Raw genomic sequence first — 27,665 nt, 5'->3', positions numbered from 1 at the left:
AACTAAAGTGGAGGTGCCACAATGATGCAACAATACCTAAGGTGGAGTTGTGGTTTCAATTATGGCATTGTTATGCCGACTTTGAAGTGGTTTATACTTTTGAGCTGATGAAACAACCATCAGAAAATTGCTCTGGAGCTGAAAATCGCTAACCCGAGCGAAGTAACTACGCACTTTAAAGTAAGCACCAGTGACTACCTTCCACCCGACCGTACGTTTTTTAAAGTTTTAAGGTATTCTGCATACATTACAAGGCTTGAAAAGATTACAAAACAACACAAAACTTACTTATATGTAACGCGCACGATAAAACTAAGATTTTCATGATGATCAGCGTGTGGACAAACCCCACAGCGATTTTCACCCTCATTGGAGCTCGGACGACGGAGCAATCCCAAGTTAAACACGAGTTGTCATTTTGTGCCAGGGTTCTATTGGGGAATATACGGAGAATTTTTTAATTAAAAAATCTCGGATACTGGAATGCCTACTAATAGTTCTTTTATTCATAAAAAATCGATCGCGTAATTTTTACATAGGTTGGATTTTGTGTCATATCTCCATGGTCTTTATCCCAATTCCTTTCAACCCACAAAAAGGCACTCCTACGATGGTTGTTCTATCTATATATCAATTTTCAACTGATTCCTCCAAGGGGTTTAACCTGTAGGCGTGACAGACCTTCGACCTTATTTTACGCAAAAAATTCGGTCATAACTCCGTGAATGTTCATCGGATTCCTACTAAAGTTGGTACGGAGATCCGCCTAAATGAGCCCTTGAAGTGTGCCAATTTCAGCCCGATCCGAGCACGCATTCGTGTTTTATGGCGGATTTTGCGAAGTGTGCGAAATGAAGATGAAAAAAAACGAAGGATTTAAAATGAAATTTTGTTCGCTCGTATCTCGGAAATGGCTGGAGCGAGTTTCTTCAAATTTGGTATGTAGACTCCCCTAACTGGGCCGGCACTTCTCTAGCAAATTTGGTTCCAATCGGATTAGGGATCACAGAGCTACATAGGTGTGAATATTTCGTTTTCTTTCTTCCTGTTGATATACTCACGGGTAGCGCGCCGGCTTCTTGGGCCGCACGACACACTACCGTGTGTCTTGATGTCTAGAATAATTTTTGCTTATCCTATTGTTCTTCCTTTTCTAAGGTCCTCAAACTTGCAGACAGACCTTTATTAGTATGGCATGATCAAAGGCAAAATACCATATCTCACTTGTTTTGTTGCTGTTGTCAAAACACTTTTGATAGCTAGCTAAACTGCTCCAGCATAGCTTCACAGTGCTTCAGGAAATTGGTCCATGTAAAAAGAGTTGTTTAGGATGAAAAAAGGGCCAGGTCAATACAAACTGACTATAAATTGCAAGTAGCTAAGTAATGCTAGAGCTGATCCAAAGTGATTGAGAGCTAAAAATCACTTTACTAGACTGTGTACGCAAAACTAATAAATAGACAGCTATATGTTCAGCAACTGGCATAATGAATAATCTGTTAACATGTGGATACACGCACACCACAAGCTATAAAATGTATAGTATGAATAATCAAGCCTAACTTCATAACTGTAATAAAATTTGTGTACTGTACAAAAGTCATGTGTATAATGGTGTACACATCTAACAGTGACTATATACTATATATCTTTTGGTTGCATCACTCAGTACACACCACTTGTGCTAAGCAACCTGCTGACTCTCTTTGTTAACAGTTTTATGTCTTTGTACTGCAGCACAAAAAGTAAATTGACAATATTAATCAGAGCAATGAAAGATGTAGCTAATAAATCAAATACAAGGACAGGAAGCAAATGCTGATTCAATTGTTCTCTATATTTGTCACACTCAGGTTGGTCACCACCAGCAACACACAAGGCAATTCTTGTTACGTTTTCAAGTGTAGTGTTGATGCCACGTAAGGTAACTGCTAAAGCTATTAATATTAATAGATTTGTGGTAACATAAAATAAAGAAGCAATCATCAGTTTAGCTTCTGGAGTAGAATAGTTTGCACATGCCATAGAAGTTTTTTCCTTGTAGCTGGTAGTCTTAAAAGTCTATGGAAACAAATACAGATACTAGGTAACTACAGTGGTACACATGCATGCACACATGCACACACACACCATCGTATATACATGCACACGTACAACACAGTATATAGTACACAGTATGTGCTAGCATGGCAGCTTACAGTAACAGCTGCACTGGTTGTTATACACACTTGTTAATAATGCTAATCCAATCTTGTCAACTTAGGAATTTTTTGTCAACTTCGGTGCTGATTAGCAAAATTTTGGTATTATGGTGGTACTACTGTTTCAGTTTTCTTTGACAATAAAATAAATTACTTACACTCTAATGCCATAAGTGTACTTTATATTTTGAGTGGGAGAATCATCATAGTGCCAAAATGCGATGTATATCTATAACTGGCAAGGGTTTTGACTGAGTGAATATAGTACAGTTACTGTACACTTATGAGTGAAAAGAACATTAAGGTATTCTAGCTCCAGTTGATCACATGAGTGACATTTTAGTTGCTATACTATAACTGTTTATTCTATGATTAAAAATAGATACTCACTGATTTTACTAAAGCTGAAAACTGAGTGCTTTAGATGAATGCCTTAACTGTTAACAGTATATTATAAAATTCCCAACCTATTCTTACATGTTAGATAACACAATAAGCCATTGGATCAACACCTTTTACCACAAGAAATGGGACAAATTTGAAGGGAAGACGATGTTAAGTCATACATGTGTTTTAGCTGCTATACAGTTGGCAAAGAGGCACATCTCAGAACCAAGTGGTAAATACATAAAGCCCTTGGTGTTAGCTATACTGTAGTGAGATGCATTTGTCAGAAAGCATTAGCAAGTAAGTACATGTAAATCAGCCATAATTCTGTTAGATAATTTTTTACAACTTGGTAAAACAATAGAGAGTTTTGTGATCATGAATTACTTTGCACTTTGAACTCATCATTATACAGGATAGGTGAGGCTGGTGTTTTGTGTAAAGTAGTTGTGTATCAATCTATGCTATTTAAATAGCTAATAGCTAGAGCATATAATTATTTACATTGATATTTACAGTAGATTATAGTACATCTCTACAAGTATAATTATAGCCAGTGTTTAGCTAGCTATGTTAGATGTAACCAGAAAGGTTCATAATTTAGTAGGTATTATGTGACTGTTCTATTAGAATATCTTTTTTTCATCAGCTTTGCCATGTTATTTTATTCTTGTTGTAAGTTGATAGCTACAATAAAGTAACAAGCCACACAGTTAAAGCCTTAAAACTTTGAGCCTTGCATTCAACAAAGACATGAACTTGCCTTGTATTAGGGCTGGGAGATTATATTGATTATGGGATTAATCGTGATTATGTCTAAACATCGTGATGTTGATATGCATTATATGAATATTGTGATGTTGTGACATCAAATGTAAATAAATTCAAAATGGTGCACATACTATTGTGGAAGAAGAGCTTGATCTGGAAAACAAGCCTTCTGAGACAGTTCATTGTGTAAATAAATCTTACTACTGAAAAAGCTTACCTGGTACAAACCGTTGAATTTCTAAGGACACTATTATTCAGTATACTGTTTGTATTGAACTACAGCTGGTCTGATGAGTTGTACACAATTTCACCTTGTTTTGTAATTTATATGAAGTTGTGCATATACAATAGTTTGATGCATGTAAAGATATAACATCATGATTATTATCATAATTGTAATAGTGTTGTATTCTACAATTGTGAAGGTAGCAAAATTTCTTAATCGCTCAGCCCTACTTTGTATGTTTTTCATAGAAAATTCTGTTTAATAAAATAAGAATTTTTGTTGCATTGGAAACATTTATATTGACCTGTCTGCTATACAACCAATGGTGCTGTGAAGATAAAGTGAGAATGACTTCCAGTCAATATAAAAATGTAAGTCGTCATGATCCATACAGTTTACTATTGTCATGCTAAGTCATAAAACTGCAGTCTCAAAATAAATTCATTTAAAGCATACCTTATGCAAGATCCACAATGATGCCAATAATATACACAGACCAAATGTTGATGCAAGGGCATATGGTAATGTGAATGTATAAAACAGCACATCAGTATCTGAAGCATTGCAAGTTGGTGGAAATCCTGTAAATGAATATCCTGAGGTACTGAGGATGGCAATACTTGGTATGAATCCACATGCTATTACTACCACTACTTCAGTCAAATGAGAGATCTTCCTAAACTGTACAGATTTCATTAGTTGTTGTGATCTGAATGGGTAAGCTAAACTGAAAAATACGTGACAAAGATGACATAGCCAAAATCCAAGAAAGATCAGCCCTCCAGTGTGTATAACAACTCCTGGAATAAGAAGCATTTGATGTTTATTTATTTTACAAATTAATGTGACCATTCACATACCTTGAATTTTACAAAATGCTGTTGGGTCAGCACTTGCCACAACTAGGCTAGGATGAGAGCACAGTAAACTATCTGTTCCAAATACGTAGGGTGCCACCACAAAGTATGCTATAGACAAGAAGAAAAATGTACGTTATATGGTTGTTTTGGCTGTATATGAATATAAAAATTAATTGTAAGCAAACACATACACGGGTGTATGTATAATGGCTATACTACAGGCATGAGTGCTGTGTCTGCTGTGTATGCTCAGGCTTATGCAAGCACCACATGCAAGGGTCAAGAGCAACTCTTGGCAAAATTATTTAATCTGTTAGACATAGTCATTAATAGTCCGGTAGATATAACTGAAAAAAGGGGTGAACCAGAAAAAATTCAAAGAAAGCTGAATTTGGTATCATTAGAAAGCAAATTTTCCATAGAATAACACATTCAAAATCCTCTAAAATCCACCTTGGGGAAAATTTTTTATGGCCGATTTAGTATTTAGCATATATGACTAGATTCAGGAAAGTGGATCTTCCACACATATCCAATTTACCAACTTTGACAACTCGTAACTTCAGAGTGGAAAATGGTATTGACTTGCAATTTGATCAGTAGTGAGCACCAGCATCACTTATTAGGTGGAGAAAATTTCAGATTGATATTCAACTTGAACACTAAGTTGTGGTTTCTCAATCGGATGTATTTGCAGACCCATTTTTGCAAATCTGGTCATTTGTGACCAACAAAAATGTGCTATCCTTAAATTATTTTTTCACAAGAAATAGTTTCCTTAGCACTTCTGCAACTCTCTCCTCCACATTTTGCAACACATTAATAATCCATGTTTGCAACAAGAGCATAATATTGCTACCACATGGATTTACAGTGGAAAGCTGGAATTTATATTGTACAAACTTAATTATATGATCTATGGGACTGGTCCCATGTCTATCATCATCGGTTGCAGCCTTAGTCCTTCTAGTTTCCAGCCCCATATTAAGTTCCCTCCAATGAATGACTTCTTGCATCAGCTAAAACCATTGATCCTGAAAGCTCCATCCAACTGTAAGGGTTAGCACACTTTCACAGCTTGCATGTGTAATAACTTTCTGATGCCACCATTTCCATGTACTTTGTTTTGTATACCTGAGACTCCTCAATAAATCAAACTGATTCCCATCAAACTCCAACTTTTTCAACAGGTGCAATTGTTGCATTATATAATCCATCATTAACTTTTCAATTGTTTGCACATCATTTGATTGCTGATTAGGCCAACTTTACCTATTCAAATGTTGCGGACATTGTATCACAGCCACCCAGGAATGTGAAAAGAGGACCTACATAATTATGTTCCCAATAACTTCATCATTTTTCCAGATCTTCAAATGTTTTACAACCTCTGAATGAAAAGAGATATGTGCTTGTCATGTTCTGCTTCCAGCGTGCACCAGTGACACAAGAACTTCATTGTTGTCATCAGCTACAACATTCAATCTACTTCCTTCAATTGCAAAATTGAAATGCGCATTGGACCATCAGCATGTCAGAATCTCCATGTGTGCAATCAGTGTATAGGGCTGGCAGCATCCCCAGGTACGTTATGGTACGTATGTGCAGGTGTAGATATTCAGTCAAGTGAATCTATGGAAGCATACAAAAACCAGGAAGTTTGAGCAAACATCAATTGATTGTCCAATATCTGAGAGATGATGGCCAGATTGTGCATCAGAGTAATTTGGATACTGACAAACTGATTGTTCAATGTGCACTTCAATTTGCAATTGAAGGAAGTAAAGTGTGTTGTAGCTGATGACACTGATGTTCTTGTCCTTCTGCATGGTGCACCAGAGCATAGCAAGTATATATTTTCTTTCAAAGGTTGGGAAACATTTGAACACTGGAAAATTGATGACATTATTGGGCACATAAGTCCTATTGTAATGTCATAATTACATCTTCTCTTTTCACATACTTGCATGGAGTGGCTGTGATACAACATCTGCAACATTTGAATGGGATAAAGTTGGCCTAATCAAGAAGAAAATGATGTGCAAATGATTGCAAAAACAACACACTTTCACAACTTGTATGTGCATCTACAAGTTATTCATTAGAAGGAACTTAATGACTAACTTGATCCATTACCATAATGGAGCTGGAAACTAGAAGGATCGAGACTATATGCAACTGATGACAACAGACATTGGACTAGCACCAGAAGTCTTAACTTAAATTTGTACAATCTAAATGCAAGCTTTCTACTGCAAATCCATGTGGTAGCAACATTACGCTCTCAGTGTAATCATGGATTAAAGTATGTTGTAGCATGTGGCAGTTGCAGGGAAGAGAGTTGCAGAAGTGCTGAAGAAACTGTTTACAATAATCGTGACAAATATATTTGTTCAGAACTTACATGATTGGCACCTTTTTATTTTTATAACTAGTCTTATCCTTATTTCATACAGCTAATATTGATTGCAATGAATTTCTTATGAGAAAATATTTTAAGGATAATATGCATTTTTGTTAGCCACAAATGACCAGATTTGCAAAAATAGGTCTACCAAATGCATTTAATAAAGAAACCACAACTTAGTGTACAAGGTGAATATCAACCTGAAGTTTTCTCCACCTAATCAGTGATGCTGGTGCTCACTACTGATCAAATTTCAAGTCAATACCATTTTCCAATCTGAAGTTATGAGTTGTCAAAGTTGGTAAATTGGATACGTGTGGAAGAACAACTTTACTGAATCCAGTCACATATGCCTCAATACTAAATTGGCCATAAACATTTTTCCCCAAGGTGGATTTTAGAGGATTTTGGATATGTTATTCTATGAAAAATTTGCTTTCTAATGATACCAAAATCAGCTTTCTTCGAATTTTTTCCGGGTCCAACCTTAAATCTACCAGACTATAATACCTACAAAAGTACAAAAGAAATTTGGAAATTTCAACTAGAGTAGGGACCAAAGCATATTGACAAAAAGTACTGAAACAAGCTGGAGTAGTGCGCAATATTAAATCACAGTAAAACAATAAGAAGCGTTACATCCCTACTGTGCTTAAGATACCATAATGAAAATGCACAGTAGAGATATAACGTGATTTAATATCGTGCACTACTCCAGCTTGTTTCAGTACTTTTTATCGATATGCTATGGTCCCTACTCTTAGTTGAAAATTCAAAATTTTTGTGTACTTGTTTGTTAATTTTTTGTAAAATAAAATTATTATGACTGGTGAACCCATGCATATCACATTAAAAAAGAAATAGCGTTGTGCGCCCCAGCTATCAATTATCATCTGAAAAGTGAAGTATCCATTACGCTTCATTGTCAGCTATGTTCAACCCATTACTCAGCATTACGAATTAAACACTGTTTGAAAAGCACATCGCAATCAAAGTAACCACTATGAAAGATACGAATGATTCCATTATGAAGGAGAGCTATCCCGCACTACTGCCAAATTGACACCTTTCACTGTCAGCAAAGACGAATGGGACACAAAGAAAGACACTGGTAACTGTACATACTGCAGTATGCCAAAAGGCATGTGTCCTGCTGAAGTGATGTCAAACAATGAAAAATTCAAGCCCATAGCCTTAGCTGTTATTGAGGTAGTAGCTACGCTTGTCTGAAGACTTAGTCAGTCAGTCAGTCACTAGAAAATTCTGTTTAATAAATTTTCATACATTTAGCAATGTGTTGAAAATGTTTCGGATTGATCTGAAGGCTTGATTGAGCTTAGTTTTACCTAACCAATACTACATCATCATTGCCAAGGAAAAGTGAGGCTGGTTGTTGGGTGATGTTTTTTCATGGTCCCTACTATACAGTACTATCATACTGTATGACAGTGCTATTGTACTGTACAATACTGTATGAACCATGCCTTAATTACCCAATTGCAACAACCATAATAACTAACAGGTGGTTTAATGGTTAAAGCAAGAGACTTGTTAACATGATGTACCAGGTTTGATTTCTGCATAAGGTAAACTTTTCTGCGTACTGTTTTGATGCAACCTTTTTCTCTGCAGATGTACTGAATATGTGATTTGATTGGTAGGCATTATATTTGACAAATTGGTAAATAAAGTATATTGGCAGATAGTTGAATGGTGAATAACTGCTTCTAGGTCATATGAGATGATAGGGAAAGTAAATAAGGGTAATTTTATTTGGTGAACATATATCTAATCCAAAACAGCCAAGCTGTAAAAAAAGAGTGCGGCCCTAAAAAAGGCTATGGTGAAAAAGATGTGAAATCCAAGGTGGCGGCCAAGAAATGGCTGTGAAGGTAGGTTAATGGTAAAAATTTTAATAACTACTATTCAGGCGAATTTTGGTGCCACTTGGTCTTGGCACAAAATTCATCTGAATTGTTGTTATTAAAATTTTTACCATTAACCTACCATCACAGCCATTTCTTGGCCGCCACCTTGGATTTCACATCTTTTTTCACCATAGCCTTTTTGAGGGCTGCACTCTTATTTTACAGCTTGGCTGTTTTGGATTAGATTTCACTTCTTTTTGTATTTGTATACCCCAAAGCTGGCCCAAATAGGCCAGCTTTGGGGCCTTTTTAACCTATTTTTTTCTTTTCCACAGGAAGAAGAAAAGATGAAGCAGATGAATACTTTAAATATTTCTGATTTTATCAATAAATGTACAAATTATATATAATGCATATATTTATTACAGAACTCTACATGGTGGTTTCTTTGTAACTGAACACTCCACAAGGTGAGTCCTCTAGCTGATCTCTCTACAGGGTGAATTGTTTGTAACTGAACTATCTACAAGGTAACTTCTTCTAGCTGATCGCTCTACAGGATGATTTGTTTGTAACTGAACTCTCTACAAGGTAACTTCTTCTAGCTGATGTCTCTACAGGGTAATTTGTTTGTAGCTGAACTATCTACAGGTGATTTGTTTGCAGCTGAACTCTCTACATGATGGTTTCTTTGTAGCTGAACTCTGTACAGGGTAATTTTTTCTAGCTGATCCCTCTACAGGGCGATTTGTTTGTAGCTGAACTCTCTACATGGTGGTTTCTTTGTAGCTGAACTCTCTACAAGGTGACTTCTTCTAGCTGAACTACGTAGTTGAACTCCCTACGAGGTAACTTCTTCTAGCTGATATCTCTACAGGGTGAATTATTTGTAGCTTATCTCTATACAGGCTACTAGTTTCTAGCTGATCTTTTAAATTCTTTTCAGGGTGACTGCTCTATTAGGGTGACTGCTCTATTAGAGTATCTCGATCTCGTACTTGCTACACCAAGTTTGATTTCGTGTTATAACTTCGTGGATTTAAGTCTGATTCTTCTACAACATTGAAGATCCTTTCTTAGATGACTGCTCCATCTGTACAGCGAATTTCAAAGCATTACCCCAAGCGGTTTTTCTGGTGGGCGTGGAAAGTAGTCGTTTTTTTTATTAGTTAATCTCGATTGCGTAATTGTTACACACTGTAGGTTTGTTCGTTGTATCTTCCTGGTTTTTAGCTCGATTTCTTTCAAACCACAAAAGGTTTGAGGTTCAATAGTTAACCTATTCACCCACCGATTTTCAGCTTCTTTTTGTAAGTGGTTTACCCTGCAGGCGTGACAACATATTGCTGTTATGTTTCGTGGATAATCACTCATACCTCTTTGCCTGTTTATCATATTCCAGCCAAAGTTGGTACAGAGATGCGCCTTTATACCCCCCTTCTGTGTGCCAAATTTCAAGGCAATCGGATATTGCATTCGCGTTTTATAGCGGTTTTTGTAAGTGTGCGAAAAGAGGAAGAAAAATAAGAAGAAAAAAACCAAGAAACTAAGCCAATTTTTGAAGTCGCATATCTCGGGAATGCTTGAAGTGATTTCGCTCAAATTTGGAATGTGGAGTACTGAAGTTGGAGGAAATATTCACAGCAAAAATCATCTTGTTTCATCAAGGCAGCACAGAGCTACGGAGGTGCGAAAATTGCGTTTTTTTTCTTCCTGTCAATATACTCACGGGTGTTGCGCGCCGGCTTCTTGGGCCGCACAACACACTACCGTGTGTCTTGATAGCTAAATTTCACTAATTCGCCAAACTAAAGTCCTCGCAAATGATACCATGCATACAATACTTTTCATCTTGAGATTATTTCAGTTTGTGTGCATGATGATGTGCATGTGTGTGTGTGTGTGTGCGTGTGCGTGTGCGTGTGCGTGTGCGTGTGTGTGTGTGTGTGATGGCATGCTGATAGTGTGAGCACTCTACAAATCTTGCAGTAAACTTACAAGACAGTTATTAAAGTTATACTCTGAGGCATATACTTTGCGTACCAATTCACAATACTGCATTTCTGAATACAGTGTGAACAGCTTTCATAATAGGATGTTATGACAACTGAAAAATGACAATTTGGGCCTTGCAGACTACTGGGCAGATATTGCATATCTACTGGGCAGAGATTGCATATCTCTTCACATTAAAAGGGGGTTGTATATCAAAAGAGAAATGAGCAGACTCACGGCTTTGTTGAGAAGAATACATCATAGGCAAACTATAAGACAGTTAAGAAGATAGTTTTGAATGTTAATTGTGGTTTGTTCAAGAAGCAGTTCCTTAGCAAAAAATGGTAATTATTACATTACAAATTAATTAATGAATTACAAAATACATAGAACTGTGATAAATAGCATGTGATAACATAACTCTAATCCACAACAGCCACAGAAAGAAGAAAAGATGAAGCAGATGAATACTTTAAATATTTCTGATTTTATCAATAAATGTACACATTATATATATAATGCATATATTTATTACAGAACTCTACATGGTGGTTTCTTTGTAACTGAACACTCCACAAGGTGAGTCCTCTAGCTGATCTCTCTACAGGGTGAATTGTTTGTAACTGAACTATCTACAAGGTAACTTCTTCTAGCTGATCGCTCTACAGGATGATTTGTTTGTAACTGAACTCTCTACAAGGTAACTTCTTCTAGCTGATGTATCTATACAGGGTCACTAGTTAGTAGCTAAACTCTCTACAAGGTGACTTCTTCTAGCTGACCTTTCTACAGGGTAATTTGTTTGTAGCTGAACTCTCTACAGGTGATTTGTTTGCAGCTGAACTCTCTACATGATGGTTTATTTGTAGCTGAACTCTGTACAGGGTAATTTCTTCTAGCTGATTCCTCTACAGGGCGATTTGTTTGTAGCTGAACTCTCTACAAGGTGAGTTCTTCTAGCTGAACTACGTAGTTGAACTCCCTACAAGGTAGCTTCTTCTAGATGATATCTCTACAGGGTGAATTGTTGTAGCTTATCTCTATACAGGTTACTAGTTTCTAGCTGATCTGTTGAATTCTTTTCAGGGTGACTGCTCTATTAGGGTGACTGCTCTATTAGAGTATCTCGATCTCACACTTGCTACACCAAGTTTGATTTCATGTTATAACTCCGTGGCTTCAAGTCTGATTCTTCTACACCATTGAAGATCCATTCTAAGATGATTACTCCATCTGTACAGCGAATTTCAAAGCATTACCCCAAGCGGTTTTTCTGGTGGGCGTGGAAAGTAGTGGTTTTTTATTAGTTAATCTCTATTGCATAATTGTTACACACTGTAGGTTTTTCGTTGTATCTTCCTGGTTTTTAGCTCGATTTCTTTCAAACCACAAAAGGTTTGAGGTTCAATAGTTAACCTATTCACCCACCGATTTTCAGCTTTTTTCCATACGCGGTTTACCCTGCAGGCGTGACAACATATTGGTGTTATTTTTCGTGGATAATCGCTAATAACTCTTTGCCTGTTTATCGTATTCCAGCCAAAGTTGGTACAGAGATGCGCCTTTATACCCCCCTTCTGTGTGCCAAATTTCAAGGCAATCGGATTTTCAAGGCAATCGGATATGGCGTTCGCGTTTTACAGCGGTTTTTGTAAGTGTGCGAAAAGAGGAAGAAAAATAAGAAGAGGAAGAAAAAAAACGAAGAAACTTAGCCAATTTTTGAAGTCGCATATCTCGGGAACGCTTGAAGCGATTTTGCTCAAATTTGGAATGTGGGGTACTGAAGTTGGAGGGAGTGTCCACAGCAAAAATCGTCTTGTTTCATCAAGGCAGCACAGAGCTACGGAGGTGCGAAAATTGCGTTTTCTTTCTTCCTGTCAATATACTCACGGGTGTTGTGCGCCGGCTTCTTGGGCCACACGACACACTACCGTGTGTCTTGAACCAGAACAAATTGACTGAAATTAATTAAAAACACCACAGTTCCACATTCAATATTAGGGGAAAGTATTTATCAACTTGTTTTTCCTTAAGTTTGCTTGCCAACTTTTAAAAATAAAATTAGTCAACTTTTTCAAAATACCACACACATTAAAAAAAGAATACAGTGGAACTTGTCTAAGTTGTTCACATTTGGGTCAAAAGTTCATGTCCTTGATAGGCAGGTAGCTGCTTTTGACAGTTGTATTTGTGCACAGATGCCTCATTTAGAGAATTTATAGTTAGCCTTTATAGAGAGGTGGCCTTTCTATACAGGTGGTCACTAAGACAGGTTTCACTGTAGCACCAGATGTATGAAACAACATTAATAGCATTTCAAGAATCATAATGGTTGCCCTTATAGCAACCTTACTATTGTAGATGAGAATGTCTAAAGCACACCCCCCCCCCCCCCCCCCCCCCCCCAAAAAAAAAATTTTTTTTTAAAGGATAGCATATAGGTCATGAGATGTGATACTTTTTAATTTGTGGCTCTCGCGGTTTTTCCATACATTATGTGTGTGATTGTAATTACTAACAGTTGCCCCTTATGGGCAATTGCATGCATAATGTATGGGAAACCAAAAATTCAAAACTGCTATATCTTGTGATCTATAGCCATATGCTATCCATTTTAATCTTGAAGATAATACTTTACACATTTATACCTACTAGGCTTGAGCCAATTATGCTTTAGAAAAATTGCCTATTATGCTTTTGAGCAGTAAATTTTGAGCAGTGCTCAAAAATCCAGCCCATTATGCTCTAAATTATACTCTAAAAGTCAAGATTATGCTTGAGAGCTGACTGTTTTATTAGAGTATATCTGCATTTCCTGACTGTTGTATTAAAGTAAGTGGCTGCTCTATTAGAGTATCTTGATCTTGTTTCCATAAAGTGTGAATAATCTGTCAAGAAATAGTAAAAATAATAACACTGCAAGGTTTTTGATATGAAATGCAATAATAATGTGCAGTGTGTTCATGTCGTGCAGTATTATTGGTGCGCGCATTGCGTGTTTTAATTAAAATTCTTGAAAATCGTCCTATTATGCTGGCATAATGCTTGATGCTTTTGCTAGCCTATTATGCTCGAAATTATGCTGGCATAATTGGCGCAAGCCTAACACCTACAAATAACATAAATTTTCAAATTGCTGAGATAATGGTTATTATTCATGCATTAATTTATTTTATGGCAAAACACAAACCACTATACTAAGTACTTTTAAGTAGATGGAAAAATTAGAAATTTAAGTTGAGTTAGGGATCAAAGAAAAAAAAAACATTGAAACAAAGGAATAGCAAAAAGTAGTGACACAAGATAGGTTGCCTATACCTGCAGATATACTAATGGACACTAGTCCCTTTACTCCAGTCTATGATGACTAAATTAGGAAATTTAATGTCCATTAGTATATCGGCAAGTATAGGCAACTTTTCTTGTTTCACTACTTTTTTCCCTAATCCAACTTAAAATTTCTAGTTTTTCTTTCTAGCTATACTTGTTTGTTTACTTTTTCATAGCATAGTTATGATTGATGGACCTGCACATACCACATCAAAAGACGGAATGGTGCCAAGCATGCCAAAAAATTAATCTTGCATCTGAATGCATTCCCCAACAATTGATTACTGTAAAGTGTAGTGAACATTACAACTACTGTCAATTTCATGTCCGTTGAGAAATTGCATATTGAATAATGAATTTTAAAATGTGATTGGGATTTTTCAATGGGGGTGAAATCCACAGTATGTTCCACCCATTACATAGTGATATAAACTAGATGAATAAAAAAATTGAAAATTTCAAATGGGGAATAGGGATCGCTGAAAAAAGCTACAAAACAAGAAGGGATAGCTGGGGTGGTAATGTAAACCACAAATCCCTATTTTGACTTTGTCACAGCAATATTTTGCTAAATTAGTTAAGTCAAAATAGGGATTTGTGGTTTACATTACTACCCCAGCAATCCCTTCTTGTTTGTAGCTTTTTTCAACGATCCCTATTCCCCATTTGAAATTTTCAGTTTTTTATTCATCTAGTTTATGTACTTTTTTCTAAGGATTAACTTGTTAGACATCTTGGTATAGCCAACAGAGATTTATCAGGGAAAAAGGTTAACCAAGCAGAGTGACAGATTTTATTATTCTTGTAGCTAATTTGTGTTACATAGACCTAATATATAGCTAAAGACGGCACCCTGACTTGTAAAAAGCACTAAGGCAGATACCACACATAGCAATTTATAGCTATTGTCATGATATGTACATCATAAGGAAAGCTTCTGGAATAATTACTTAAAGAAGTGGACAAAATGTCTTTACATATATAACTGTAAAAAAGAGTGCAAACATACAAAAGAACTTTTACAATAGCAATCCCATATTGATGCTTGCAGTACAATTGTAAACTTCTTACATTCTCTGTGAAGATATTTTACATAATATGCTTTACGCTATGTTTAGCCAACTCTACAGTTATATCAGCTAGGCAATCAATTAATAAAATTAATGTCTCATAATTTTTTTGTGCACTAATATAAGGAGAGCAGGCATTATAATTTAATTTTTAGCTCTGACATTATGATTTAATTTTTGCCACTCTCCTCTATTATTAACTCTTCATACTGTAAGTAGCTACACTCCTTAAATGAAACTTACATATGATCTGAAATATAACTGTGTAGTACACCACAAATATCAATGGATGGTTGAACCTATAGTAGCAAAATACAATCATTAGTATATGACTACATAACAGGCACATAATTTATTAAATCTCATAGCAATTGAAGTTCATGCATAATATATATTCCTCACATTTTCGGTTTTCTATATAGTGCACAGAAATTGGTCTTAAGAATAATTTTAAAACTATGTGAGCCTATGACTACATTTTTAGAGTTGGCACTTCAACTGATTATTTCCTTTTATCACATATGCATATTGTGTTGACCATTCAGGTTTTGTTCCTTAACAGATAATTGTTATAATTATACCTCCCGTACATCTATTACAGCTCTCACATTATTATAATTTAAGTCAGATGGATTTTTAAATGAAATAAATATAAGACACAATATGAATAGGTCGAACTGCAATTTCAACTTACATTTTCTTTCTGTGATAAATACAAGCAACAAAAGTGATAATTCCACTAATTATGGCTATGCCATGAAATATAATATTCAGTACCCGATAAGCAGTAGTGGCTGCTTCACTAAATGAAGAAACTTCTGCACATAATGGTTGACAGATGGACCCACATAAGACCCCATAACCATCAGGACATGGTAAAATTGGAGCTTTTGCCAATGAAATGTGTTCAGTGGCATTCAAACTGTCACAATCCAACAATGTTAGGTTAAATAATGTCTCAGTTATTCTCCACTCAGAGGCACAGCTACTGTCTCTAACTTGTATACACTCTGTATCCAGACTGATGTTAACCATATCATCATTAATAGCATTGAAGAAGAGGGAAACAACAGCTTCACTACATTGACTGTTTGCTGTGAAAAGGCTGAGGTCATATACCGGTTGTAAAAGATGAAATACTGGTGAAGTATTGTTGATGCAATCATTAGAACATCCACTTGTAATGCAGACTTCAAGCAATGATACACTGGGTGCAGCAGATTGAAATACCTCTACATTGCTAAGCTGAAGAAAATATTATATCATTTATATATATTTATATATGTGTATCACATAATTGTTATACTGGCTCAGGATGTTAATGAGATATATGCACTGCTTTAATGAGGTATACATATATCTTGTCAACTCAAGATAAAATTATTTCATAGTTAGGTGTACACATATCAACATTAATTCAAGAAATTATCATTCCTATGCTATCTATAATATATAGTCACACTTGTTGAGATCAATTGTGGGATTAGGTTTACAGCAATGTTGTGAAAGTATACAGAGGGAGCCCTTGAATTAACAGGTTAGATTTATAATATTGTTTTGATAAATCCTAGATACTTGGCTTGATGATATCTAGTGTGAAATTAACTGATACATTGAGCCATTAGTGGTGAAAGAGTATTTGCACGTACACATGACTACAATTTATAATTTATCTGCAATTATTATTATATAGTAAGCACTTTGCTACACTTAAAACTGTTATTAACTTTTGTTTCGATGTCCTGTGCTTACTTGCTCACTGTATAAACCCACAATCAATATTTTCATATGCTTTCTTTGTTACAGATACATTTGAATCCTCACTACCATAGTGCATTGTCATTATTCTTGCATCATTACCAATGTTCACTATCAAAATTCACATGATCCAATAATGATACATTCATGAAGTACAAAAAGTGAATAATTTTTTCACTTAGCTGCTTTACTATATGCATGACTCAAAATGATTTTTAAATGCAACTTTTATGTCAGCAAAGTTTAGAAGTGTATTGTAACTTTATGATAGTATATACTCCTTCCATGCAAAATAACATTCTAAGTTTGATTTGCCTTGTTAATTTACTGCTTATGGTTTGTTGCAGCTTTCAGTTCTTCTTCAGTTACTTGAGAAGACACTCTTGAAAGTACTACAGTTACAGTTGGCAATTTGGCTCCATTAATGACAATGTATAGTGGAAAGCAAACACTGATAATTTCAATTGCACAATGTACCAAGCATCTGTTTATTATACCTCAAATTTTACTATTCCATTTTGAATACAGGACAAAAGCCCACAATACTACTAAATAGTGTCCATGTCAAACCAACTAGCATAACTTTCAAAAACCAGATTTACATTCAGAAGTTAAAGATGCATGGTGTGGCACTAGTGGCCAACAATTACAGCAGTTGTAATGATGTTAGAAAGTTTGTATTCCTGTGTACAATGGCAGTTGACAGATAATCAGTGAAAATGAAAGTTAGCAATTAGGAATTGATTATCTATTATTATTATTATTACTAGGACCGCGTCACATACAACCAAGTACATATACCAACGTTGCAACCTACCAATTGGGCAAGTATAAACAGTGGCATAGGCAGCACTCAGCGTAGTGTGCGTGTACCGGTGGAAATGATACATATGCATACGTACACAGGTAAGGGAGTTTAACTGGCATCAGAAAACCACAATACTAAAACACAACCTACACAAAAACCAAGCTATATTGAAAGTAGCTATATATTGTAGGTGTGACGTGACTCTCAAGATGACTCAGCAGTGAAATGAGGCTATGCAGAACAAGGGACATGGTGAAGTCACAATTAACAATTGATCCCAATCAAGCCAATATGGCACAACAGACTCTGTTGTAACTAGAGGCCACAGGTGATGTGCCAGTAGCTATATCAACGGTGTGGCATTGGCACAGTGATCACAGTCTATAATATTATGCATACAGCCATGCACAACATACAGGAGATAGTTACACATTGTTGTATATACTGCATCGGCTTCTTGTTTAGCTATTATACAGACTCACAGTAGAGCAGTAGATAAGGCGTCCAGTGGAAAATAATTCCAGCCGCTAGCAAGCCAGATGAAGGATGAAGATGTATAATACAACTACCACCGGTACAAGTATTACATTACTCATTACCTTGTTGTTCCAGCTGGTTGTTTATTAGCATATCAGCTGGTATCCCAACTGGTCATCAGCTGGTTGTTCATTGCATGATGCCTGGAGCGCATATCCTACACACAAAATACACAGTTACAAACATTTAAACATACTTGTAATGTTGTTGTTTACCAGTAAAGTGGCCTCTGGCCTCTCCGCGGACGTTTACTAATCTTCTCCTTCAAGCAATCTGGGTTTGGTGCCGGGAGTTATACAGAATTACACGTATGGTAAAGTCATCAGCACGAACAGGCGTACTTATTATACGGTTGTACCTTCATTCACAGGCGAATCTATCCCTGCTTAGTTCATGTCTCTAGGCCTCGTAGTTTTCTCAAACATTATTTATTATTTATTTATTCATTATTAATGAAGTAATTTTAACCGCATTTCGTATTATTCTTAGTATTTGGTTGTATAATTATTATTGGGAGTAACAGGGAGTTGATTGCATCTACAATTAGGTAATTGGTAGGTAAGAACTTAGATTATGGTTATATAGAGCAAAACAATGGATTAAGCAACTTATTAGCACATAACGCAGAAGTCAGGTGGCCAGAATAATGTTATTATAGTTGATTTAATGCATTTGACTTCTGGTGTTTAATACTTATCAGTCTTGGGTGGTTTACTATGTACCTTCATTAATATCTTGATTGTCAAATGAATGCTTTCATTTATTGCCCACTTGTTATGAAAAGCAGAGCTTCACTGGTGGAATGTGGAATAATGCTAAAGCATTAGCTATGAAGTTGTGTAGTATTGTTTATCTCACTTATTAAATAACATTTGCATTGAGGACAATAAATTCTATGGTTCAGCATCTTATGTTAGAGAATCAAGATGAGTGTATGAGACTGCCAAAAAGCATTAAGCAAGTCAGTGAACAGAATGATGTACATACACTGTGCTAGCTACTTGGGGTGAAATTGTGTGCTGTTTGTACTTTGTTTGCCTTTGTGAAAATTGAATTACCTCCTATACAATAATAAGACAAAAATTTGGTGTCTACCTAGGCCAAGAAAATGAGCTTCTACTTGCAAAACATTCAAAGATCAATTATCAAGAAATGCTCAAAATATACATAGAAAGTGACCAAAGACTGTCCAGGTAAGAAGGCAACATATTAGGCTCTTTACACATCCAGTCTTCATTTTGTGTATCCAACAAATACATTTATTATACTAGTATAGGCATATGTACATGATTGAACTTACAGTGCAAGTTTCAAAGTCAATACTGCTGAGTAGAGAGGAATCTTCTGTAGATGGAGGTGTAGTGTAATAAAGTATGGTAGGAATCTGTAATATGATTATCACAAGAGTCATCAGTACAATGACCAAGGCACATGAGACAATGGGGTTGTCCTTTGATAAACTTTTGAGCAGACCAGCCATTTGTTTCTTTTGATGAGTGGTGTTATCTTGAGTAGATTTTGGTTTTGATGTTATCATTATCAAGCCTGGCTCTTCACACATTTTGGATGATTTGACTTTAATTGTTATCTTATATTCTTGTAAAGAATCAGCAATATGGAAATCATCAGTACTCTTTCTCTCCTCTGTCATTTCCATTGTTAAATCCATATATAGTAATAAACGTACTCTTTTGAAAACAACCTTTATAACAATGGGAATGGAGATTGCTATACAACAAAACAATAGTCGAATAAATCAATCAGTATGTAATATCATGATGGAGCAAGTCAAACCCTTTAGAAAACTGTCACACAGAGAACTCTATTTGGACTAAATGGGTATGGTAAATTCTCAGTTTTATGATCATTTGTATATATCGTTGGATAAGTGGAAAAGTTTGATGAGTGCACAGAGATTACCGCCACACAATTCATATTGCTAATTGCTTGCTAAGGATAGTGTAGTAGTCACCTTCGTCATACATATTTAAAATGCCAAATATAATTACACAGGAGCATTTGCAGTGCTTATCCACTCCTTAAGTTTTATAAATCCAATAACATTTTTCTGTATATACTCTCTACAGTATCCATGATCTGTGTGTGAAAGTTTCAGGTGTTAGTACTTTAGAAGGATTTGACATGTTCCATTGTAGTTTTAGAATGCTGACTTGCTAATTTAACCCCCATTGTTGATTTTTTGCTTGCAATCTCAATTCTGACATTCTAGTTTAAAATTATTCTTATACTTATGTTGTACAGATTCATTTATGTAATAGTTGTAACACGGGCACGAGGGCTTTCCCTGATATGTATGCCTGACTGCCTGAGGGCCACAGGCATGAGGGCATACATATCAGGCAAAAGCCCAAATGTCCCATGTTACAGCTAATATGTAACACTTCTCATCCATATCAGCCTGATAGCCTGCACAGGGTGATCAATCACTCAAGCCAATATTAATGCAACCACTGCATGGACACTACATAATTACACATGCCTAAAAATTTCAATTATGGGTCAGCAGCTACCGTACAGTTGGCTGGTTATTTTCAAAGGGTTTTTATTGTCGGATGTTTTGAAGAGGCCTTTCTCTTTGAAAAGAAATTCTCTGTTCTTCAAAAATAAATTCCCACAAGTAAAAATAATGTGCTTTCACGTGATCACTGACAACACATATTCACTCGTGTTTAAGCTCAGTATTATTAATAAAAGTTGAACAGTATCATTACTGCATCAACAGCCAGTAACCTATCCATAATGGCCATTTTTGGGAATCAATGCTGTCTGCTGCTGCTATACTCTGATCGAGCCGATTGCCTCGCCCGTGCCAGGCTGTTAACTACTCCACTTATAACTCAGTCTTGTTTCCAGTGTACAAAAGTGGAGGTTATTCCGTCCTCGATTCCATTGGTAAAGTGAGCACACAAGTACATGTAGACTACGTATTTTTGTAATTTGTGACACGAATTTCTATTTGCTTGAAATCCACCTGTACATCTTCAGATTTTACTGTTCCTACAAAAATTTCTGGTTTGAAAATAACCAGCTAAATGGTAGTACATTCTGGTTACGATGAATGGACAAATCCTAGAGATATCGTATCATGGAGAATTTCATTTACACAAGTTTAGAAAATAATAAATAATGTTTTAATCAGTGCTATTGAATCATTTATGGAATAATTACGGAGTTTAAAGGCCTAGATAGGTAAGCCATAGATAATATATACCTTTTGGTAAGGTATATATTTATCTATGGGTAAGCTTGCTTATACAGTGATTTCATGCAGAGTGGTAACTTTGAGATGGGGTGTGTTCTGTGTGCAGAAACGATTGGCAAATAAGCTACATAGCACTAGTTCACTTCTTAGCCCAATGTTTTTCAACTCATGGGATAGTGAAGACCTTGAGCGAAGAAAACAAAATGCTCTCCATCTGAGTGGTTTTCATAGCGAAATCAAAGTCAGTGCATACTATACTCATTAATCTATCCCCACAATCGATTTCGGCTTTAACGTCTATATAATCGCTTCCCATATGTAGCTATAGCCCAGTCTACATTTCATATGTAGCCCAGCTAGGAATTTAGCCTGGGTGGTTTCTTTGATCTGAGGGGTGAAAGTGTTACATGAATAGATGTCATATAGTATAATAGTTACTGTATAGTAGGGACCACAAAGGAGTAGGCGTGGCCCACGAAATAATATCACCCAAAACAGCCTCAATTTCCCCTGACGACGATGAGGCAGTATTGGTTAGGTAAAACTAAGTCCAAACAAGCTTTCGGATCAACCCAAAACGTTTTCAACAAGTTGCTACTACACTGCTCCTCTGAAGAATACTGTGACTGCTCTATTAGAGTATCTAGATCTGACTGCTCTATTAGAGTATATCTATCTTTTAAACAGATTCAAGGGCCCTTCATGGGGCTTCCTGGTGCCCCTTTTAGGCTGGGGCCCGGGCGAAATTCCCCAGTTGCCCCCCCACCCCTGTGGGCGGCCCTGGGCTTCCCTTTGTAACAGAAATCATCCGTATTTGTCATAGTGGCTATTTTGATAGCAGAGGTGCTTTTCAAACAGTTCTTGATTTGTACTGCCATGTAACGGGTTGAAAATAGCCGACAACGAAGCGAAAATGGATACTTCACTTTTCAGATGATAATTGATAAAACTGGCGTGTGCGGCACCATTTCTTTTGGTATGCGTGGATTGCAGAGGTGCTTTTCAAGGGACAGGCACTCACTGTAAGTAGATCTGCGACCGCGGTAAAAGTCTAAGTCAAAAGTCAAGGCCACCAAAATCATGCCAATTCAACGGTCAAGGGTAAAAGCTTCCAACCCACAATCGAAAAGTGCTGAAATAATGTCACTAAGTCACCGGTAAAAGGTTGAAAAAAGGCTCTTAGTCACAGGTCAAAGTGAAATTTCCTCCGGTAAAGACTTTGACCGCGGTCACAGATCTACCTACAGCGCATATCTATGTGACACCCCTTGCTTTTTAAACAGTTCTTGATTTGAAATGCTGCGTAACGCGTTGAACATAGCTGACAACGAAGCGTAATGGATACTTCACTTTTCAGATGATAATTGAGGCATGGCGCCATTTCAGATGCGGTATGCGTGGGTTCACTAATCATAATAATAATATATTATTTACAATAAAAAGTTAACAAACAAGTACACCGAAGATTTGTAATTTTCAACTAGAATAGGGACCATAGCACATCGATAAAAAGTACTGAAACAAGCTGGAGTAGTGCACAATATTAAATCACAGTAAAAAAAAAGAAGTTTTATATTCCTATTGTGCTCAAGATACCATAATGGAAATGCACAGTAAGGACATAACACTTCTTATTGTTTTACTGTGATTTAATATCGTGCACTACTCCAGCTTGTTTCAGTACTTTTCATCGATATGCTATGGTCCCTACTCTGGTTGAAAATTCCAATTTTTTCTGTGTATTTGTTTATAAACACATGCACCAAAGATGACACCATATAGCTCTATATTTAATTTTACATGAGAGAGTAAACCATCATATGTCAAAAACTCATAGTATATACAATTACATTTACATATACCTTTGACACATGCGACAATATACTTATATACAAAAAGCACAGTAGCAGTAGGCATGGCAAGGAATTAAGCTATAAAAATAATAAAGTCACAGTACAACACACACAAACAAACAAGAAAAGGACAATTTAAATGTTTCATTCAGCACGATCACATGCCAAAAAGACGGGATCAGGTAAAACCAGGATAAGGACAGGCCAAGAGGGGTAAAGTCAGGATGGGAGCAGTCACCTTAATAGTGCAGTCACCCTAACCCTAATGATAATAGGGAGTCTAATTTTAATGCTTCCCAAGGATCATTCCCCAGACTCCTCCTGTAGATTTCTCATGCACAATAATGCATGCCTTCTATTCTACATAATCATGGCTTCGTAGCTTTAGGCCCTGGTAATATGGATTGAAAACCATGCAGTTATCAAAAGGTCTTTTGCTACTTATAAATGCAAATTATGTGTAAACAAGGCCAAAAGATCCTGTAATAGTATATTTATGAAATATCCCAATGAAAAAAGCACCACCCTGCTGTGAAAAGTCAAGTTTTCGTTGGGTGGCCCAATGATGCCGGATCCTTCATATATTATTTTGCTTTCGGATTAGGGTGGCTGCTCTATTAGAGTGAATGTTCTATTAGGGTATCTCGATTTTGTTTGACCAAATCCTGGAAACCACCCAGAACCAGGTCTTATACATCCACTGTCACTCTGCATGTAGCTTTAGTGGGGAGTCCTGACTGTAGCCTTCATTTCCCTGTCCCTAGTAATGCACTTGTCAATTTCATGCCCCACCCCCCACCCCCGGGCATCCCCACACCCCATGTGGGGATTTGACATTGCTTCTTGTCCCCACCCCTGGGGCAATTGACATGCAGTTCTCCAATTCACTGACCGATTTTCGGTAGTTGCATTTCTAACTATAATTTTATTAGCTACAGGTGTATACCAGGTTAATTATTAGTCGTATGCATGAAATATGCGGTTATCCTTGAGGTGTTGTCAAATCCCCTACTAGGGGGTGGGGACATAGTGAGGATTTGACAGCCGATTTTGCCCCAGTAGTGGGGAATTTGACACCACGATTTGTCAAATCCCCTGTATTCCCCCACCCTCCCCGGGGTGGGGCATGAAATTGACAAGTGCATAACTATCCACTGTACTGTTTCTTCTTTTTTTTTGCACTGTTTCCGTCCCGTCCCGGTTTTACCCTTCTATTATTATTATTATATTGTTTAATTAGCAGAGCCCGCCTGGGGCATAAGTGCTAATGTACATTAAAATTAAAAGTGATTGTATAATAATTGTTCTTGCATGGTCTCCGTCCCCGTCCCCGTCCCAGTTTTACCCCGCCCCAAAAAAGATTCTCAAGGCATTGAAAACAACTGATTGACTTAGTTATAAAGTGTACAAATAACTTCGTAGCTAGAGTAACTCACCTTATATCGGACGGACTCCAGAATCGGACGCGATTACTCGAGCTAGCTACACTGAACCGCACTTGATTATTCAGTCAAACAACTTACGTATATGTCTTTAGATAGTTCAAGGCTGTGGGACTTTGTACACCTAGTATCGGCTTTCTCGGCTTTTTTTGTCTGGTGGAAGCAGTCCTGCAAAGTCATTTCCGATTAATACGTATAAGCCGAAAAAGGTCAATTCACCGACACTCACAGTTTACAAAATCACACTTACATCCCATCAACAGCCGGTTTTATATCTTCACTTTGTAGAGCAACTCATCTACTTTCTAAATAACCCCTGTTATTTAATCCTTTTAATTACGAATTACAATTTTTATTATTATTATTAACACTTTACAGTGACCAGCACTGAAGGTCTACAGCAACATGTGCTGTAACCTTAGGATTACCTAACCTAAATTCAAGGACTTACACTTAATGACTTAGACTTAATGATTTATAGCTGGAAACAAGAGTTAATAATAGTGGAGGGGCCCTCCACTATTATTAACTCTTGCTGGACTATTATTAACTCTTGCTGGAAAGGTGTAACAGAAAAGGGGCCAAAGTGCCGAGTAAAGAAAAAAAATCCCTCCAGCCCCAGGATTCGAACTGCAGGTCACCCAATGTCTAGTCGGAACTGCAGGTCACCCAATGTCTAGTCGGGGCCACACTCAGTTTTCCTCCAGGAGGGATGGATTTTCTTCCATAAACCTAAAGTATTTATTATTAACACTTTACAGTGACCAGCAAATCCTGAAACATCATTGGACAATAATCGCACCATAAATTAGAAGATGTATGCATTACATTGTTTGAGATGTCTCTGTAAAAAAAATGAAACATTTCTGTAAAAAAAAAATGTTTGAGATAAGTTTACAGAAAATGTGTACCGTATACTTTTACAAACACCATGTACTTCCGTACACTTAAATTCATGGTACGATTATTACTCCAGTGACGCCTCATTTTATTTGATTTGTAATTCGTGATTTGATTAAAGGGGATTCCAAAATAACTTACTACAATTACAAACAACTATTACAACTACTTAAACTACAGCTAGCTACAGGGGAAAACTATTACTAGGGGAAAAGGGGATGATTAAATAAACTGGGGATGCGTAGAAAGTAGATGAATTGTTCTACAAAGTGAAGATATAAAACAGTTGATTGGAGCGATATAGCGTGATTTTTAACTATACTTCGCCGGAGTGTCCGTGAATCGATCCTTTTTTTCCGGAAATGACTTTGCAGGGCTGCTTCCACCAGACATAGAAGTCGAGAAAGTTGCCACAGCCTTGAACTATGATAAAGTTGTTAAATTCCTGTTGTAGCTCGAGTAATTGCGTCCTATTTTGGAGCCCATCCTATGCTAATCAATAAATGTGAACGGATTTTATATAACAAGGCTTCCACACACACAAAATCAAACTTACGATTTTACCAGAAATGGATTGCTGGTCTAATACACTATCATATTTCACACTGTACTTCCTTCAGCACTGGCAAGTCTGGTTTCTGTAGCAGCTTTCTTCCGACCCTGTCAAAGCCACGAGTGTGAGATTGGCACCATTAAATGGCCATGGCTTTGTGATAATGGTGTGTAGTGAGCTGGGACTTCACAGAGAGCTCGCCAATAGTGTTCTCAGTCAATTTGGAGTAATTTGAGGGCCATGGAGGGCCATGGAGGGCCATAGAGAGCCCAAAACTTGGCCTCTGGATTCCAATCGTCTTCTTACTTCATTTTATACCCATATGTTAAGACCACCGTCCACCCCCACCCTCCCACCCTATTACTACCACTCTATTACTACCACTCTATTACTACCACCTGTGATATTATTACCCGCTCGAAAAAAGCTGCTCAAAACAGGGCAAATTTTGGGTATCAGAAATATATACACCCACTCAGTGATAGCTAGTGAACAGATGAGCAATTAGTGCAAATTTTGTTTGCACAGCTGTAGGCACTGGGAAGTTATTACACAATGATTCCTTAAAATCGCCATATCTCCTAACAAAGCTTTGTGCGTCGAAGCTTTGTTTTGTCAAATTCAGTCACAAATAAATAAATAAATATAGCTATACTGCATGGCACTCCATGCATGCATATAATTATATATATATATATATTTCAGGTTACTATATAGTTTGGTCAATATCATACTCACAGAGTCACTCAGTAGCTATAGACTAGCTGTTAATCCGTTTTGTATTTATATATTATTCAGGTTACTATATAAAATAATAGTTTGGTCAATATCATACTCACAGAGTCACTCAGTAGCTATAGACTAGCTGTTAATCCGTTTTGTATATAGTTAAGACCAGGGTGTAGAGGATAGTTGGCAGGCTGCTATTATACATACGGCTACAGTCCGCTAGGGGTTTGTAACTGGCTGGTTACCAGTATGCTTACAGCTAAATACGTCTCGCAAGCCAGCATTTACAGACATTCTTTTGCTTCCGTTTGAACGCGTACCGTAGGCGGGAAAAGTTACGCGTGGGAAAAGTTTCGTGAATTTCGTGATTGCAGTAGCTATCGCGAAACTTTTACGCCGGTTAGCTTCTACATGCTTGTATTTGTACATTAGTATGCAAAGTCAGCATCGCGAAACTTTTACGCCGGTATGCAAAGTGGAGTGCAATTCGCGAAACTTTTCCTACGCGTAACTTTCCCCGCCTACGGTATTGCGGTAACGTGATTACATTACGTGTTACGTGGTTTACTCAGTACACAAGTGTTCAGCAAAAAAGTCTGTACTGAGGATTTCATATCCGTTGAGAAATTCCGTACTGCGATCGCGTATTGCGCAAAGAATAATTTCCAAATTGTGGTTGCGTAGTACCGGCGGGATTTTTCAACGGGCATGAAATCCACAGTATCGTATAACAAGACCGCGGACAGA

At 36.8% G+C, this 27,665-nt stretch overlaps 1 protein-coding gene across 3 annotated transcripts; it reads right to left on the bottom strand.

Annotated features, from left to right (window-relative positions):
- Nucleotides 1-1,471: 1,471 nt before the first annotated feature.
- Nucleotides 1,472-27,128, bottom strand: LOC136261389 (uncharacterized). 3 transcript variants are annotated; one of them, XM_066055391.1, is made up of 7 exons: nt 27,029-27,128; nt 19,519-19,946; nt 15,810-16,360; nt 15,359-15,414; nt 4,446-4,553; nt 4,042-4,385; nt 1,472-2,061 (listed from the first exon to the last, which is right to left on the bottom strand). In XM_066055391.1, the coding sequence occupies exons 2-7, from the start codon at nt 19,885-19,887 to the stop codon at nt 1,666-1,668; spliced, it is 1,824 nt and encodes a 607-aa protein (XP_065911463.1). In that variant the 5' UTR covers nt 19,888-19,946; nt 27,029-27,128; the 3' UTR covers nt 1,472-1,665. The 3 variants fall into 3 exon arrangements, with proteins under 3 accessions (XP_065911463.1, XP_065911464.1, XP_065911465.1); XM_066055392.1 differs by lacking the exon at nt 27,029-27,128 and adding an exon at nt 24,731-24,853; XM_066055393.1 differs by lacking the exons at nt 19,519-19,946; nt 27,029-27,128 and adding an exon at nt 16,868-17,792.
- Nucleotides 27,129-27,665: the final 537 nt, after the last annotated feature.

Source organism: Dysidea avara, chromosome 7 (genome assembly GCF_963678975.1).
Source record: "Dysidea avara chromosome 7, odDysAvar1.4, whole genome shotgun sequence".
Lineage (NCBI taxonomy): Eukaryota > Metazoa > Porifera > Demospongiae > Dictyoceratida > Dysideidae > Dysidea > Dysidea avara.
Note: the sequence above shows the minus strand (reverse complement) of the source record. Positions and strands in the feature narration are given on the sequence as shown.

Coding starts and splice junctions, on each gene's coding strand:
- LOC136261389 (XM_066055391.1), bottom strand. CDS start 19,887: ATGGATTTAACAATGGAAATGACAGAGGAGAGAAAGAGTACTGATGAT. Junction 15,415..15,809: donor ATTTATCACAGAAAGAAAAT/GTAAGTTGAAAT, acceptor TTGCTACTATAG/GTTCAACCATCCATTGATAT. Junction 2,062..4,041: donor CATTGTGGATCTTGCATAAG/GTATGCTTTAAA, acceptor TTGTTTCCATAG/ACTTTTAAGACTACCAGCTA.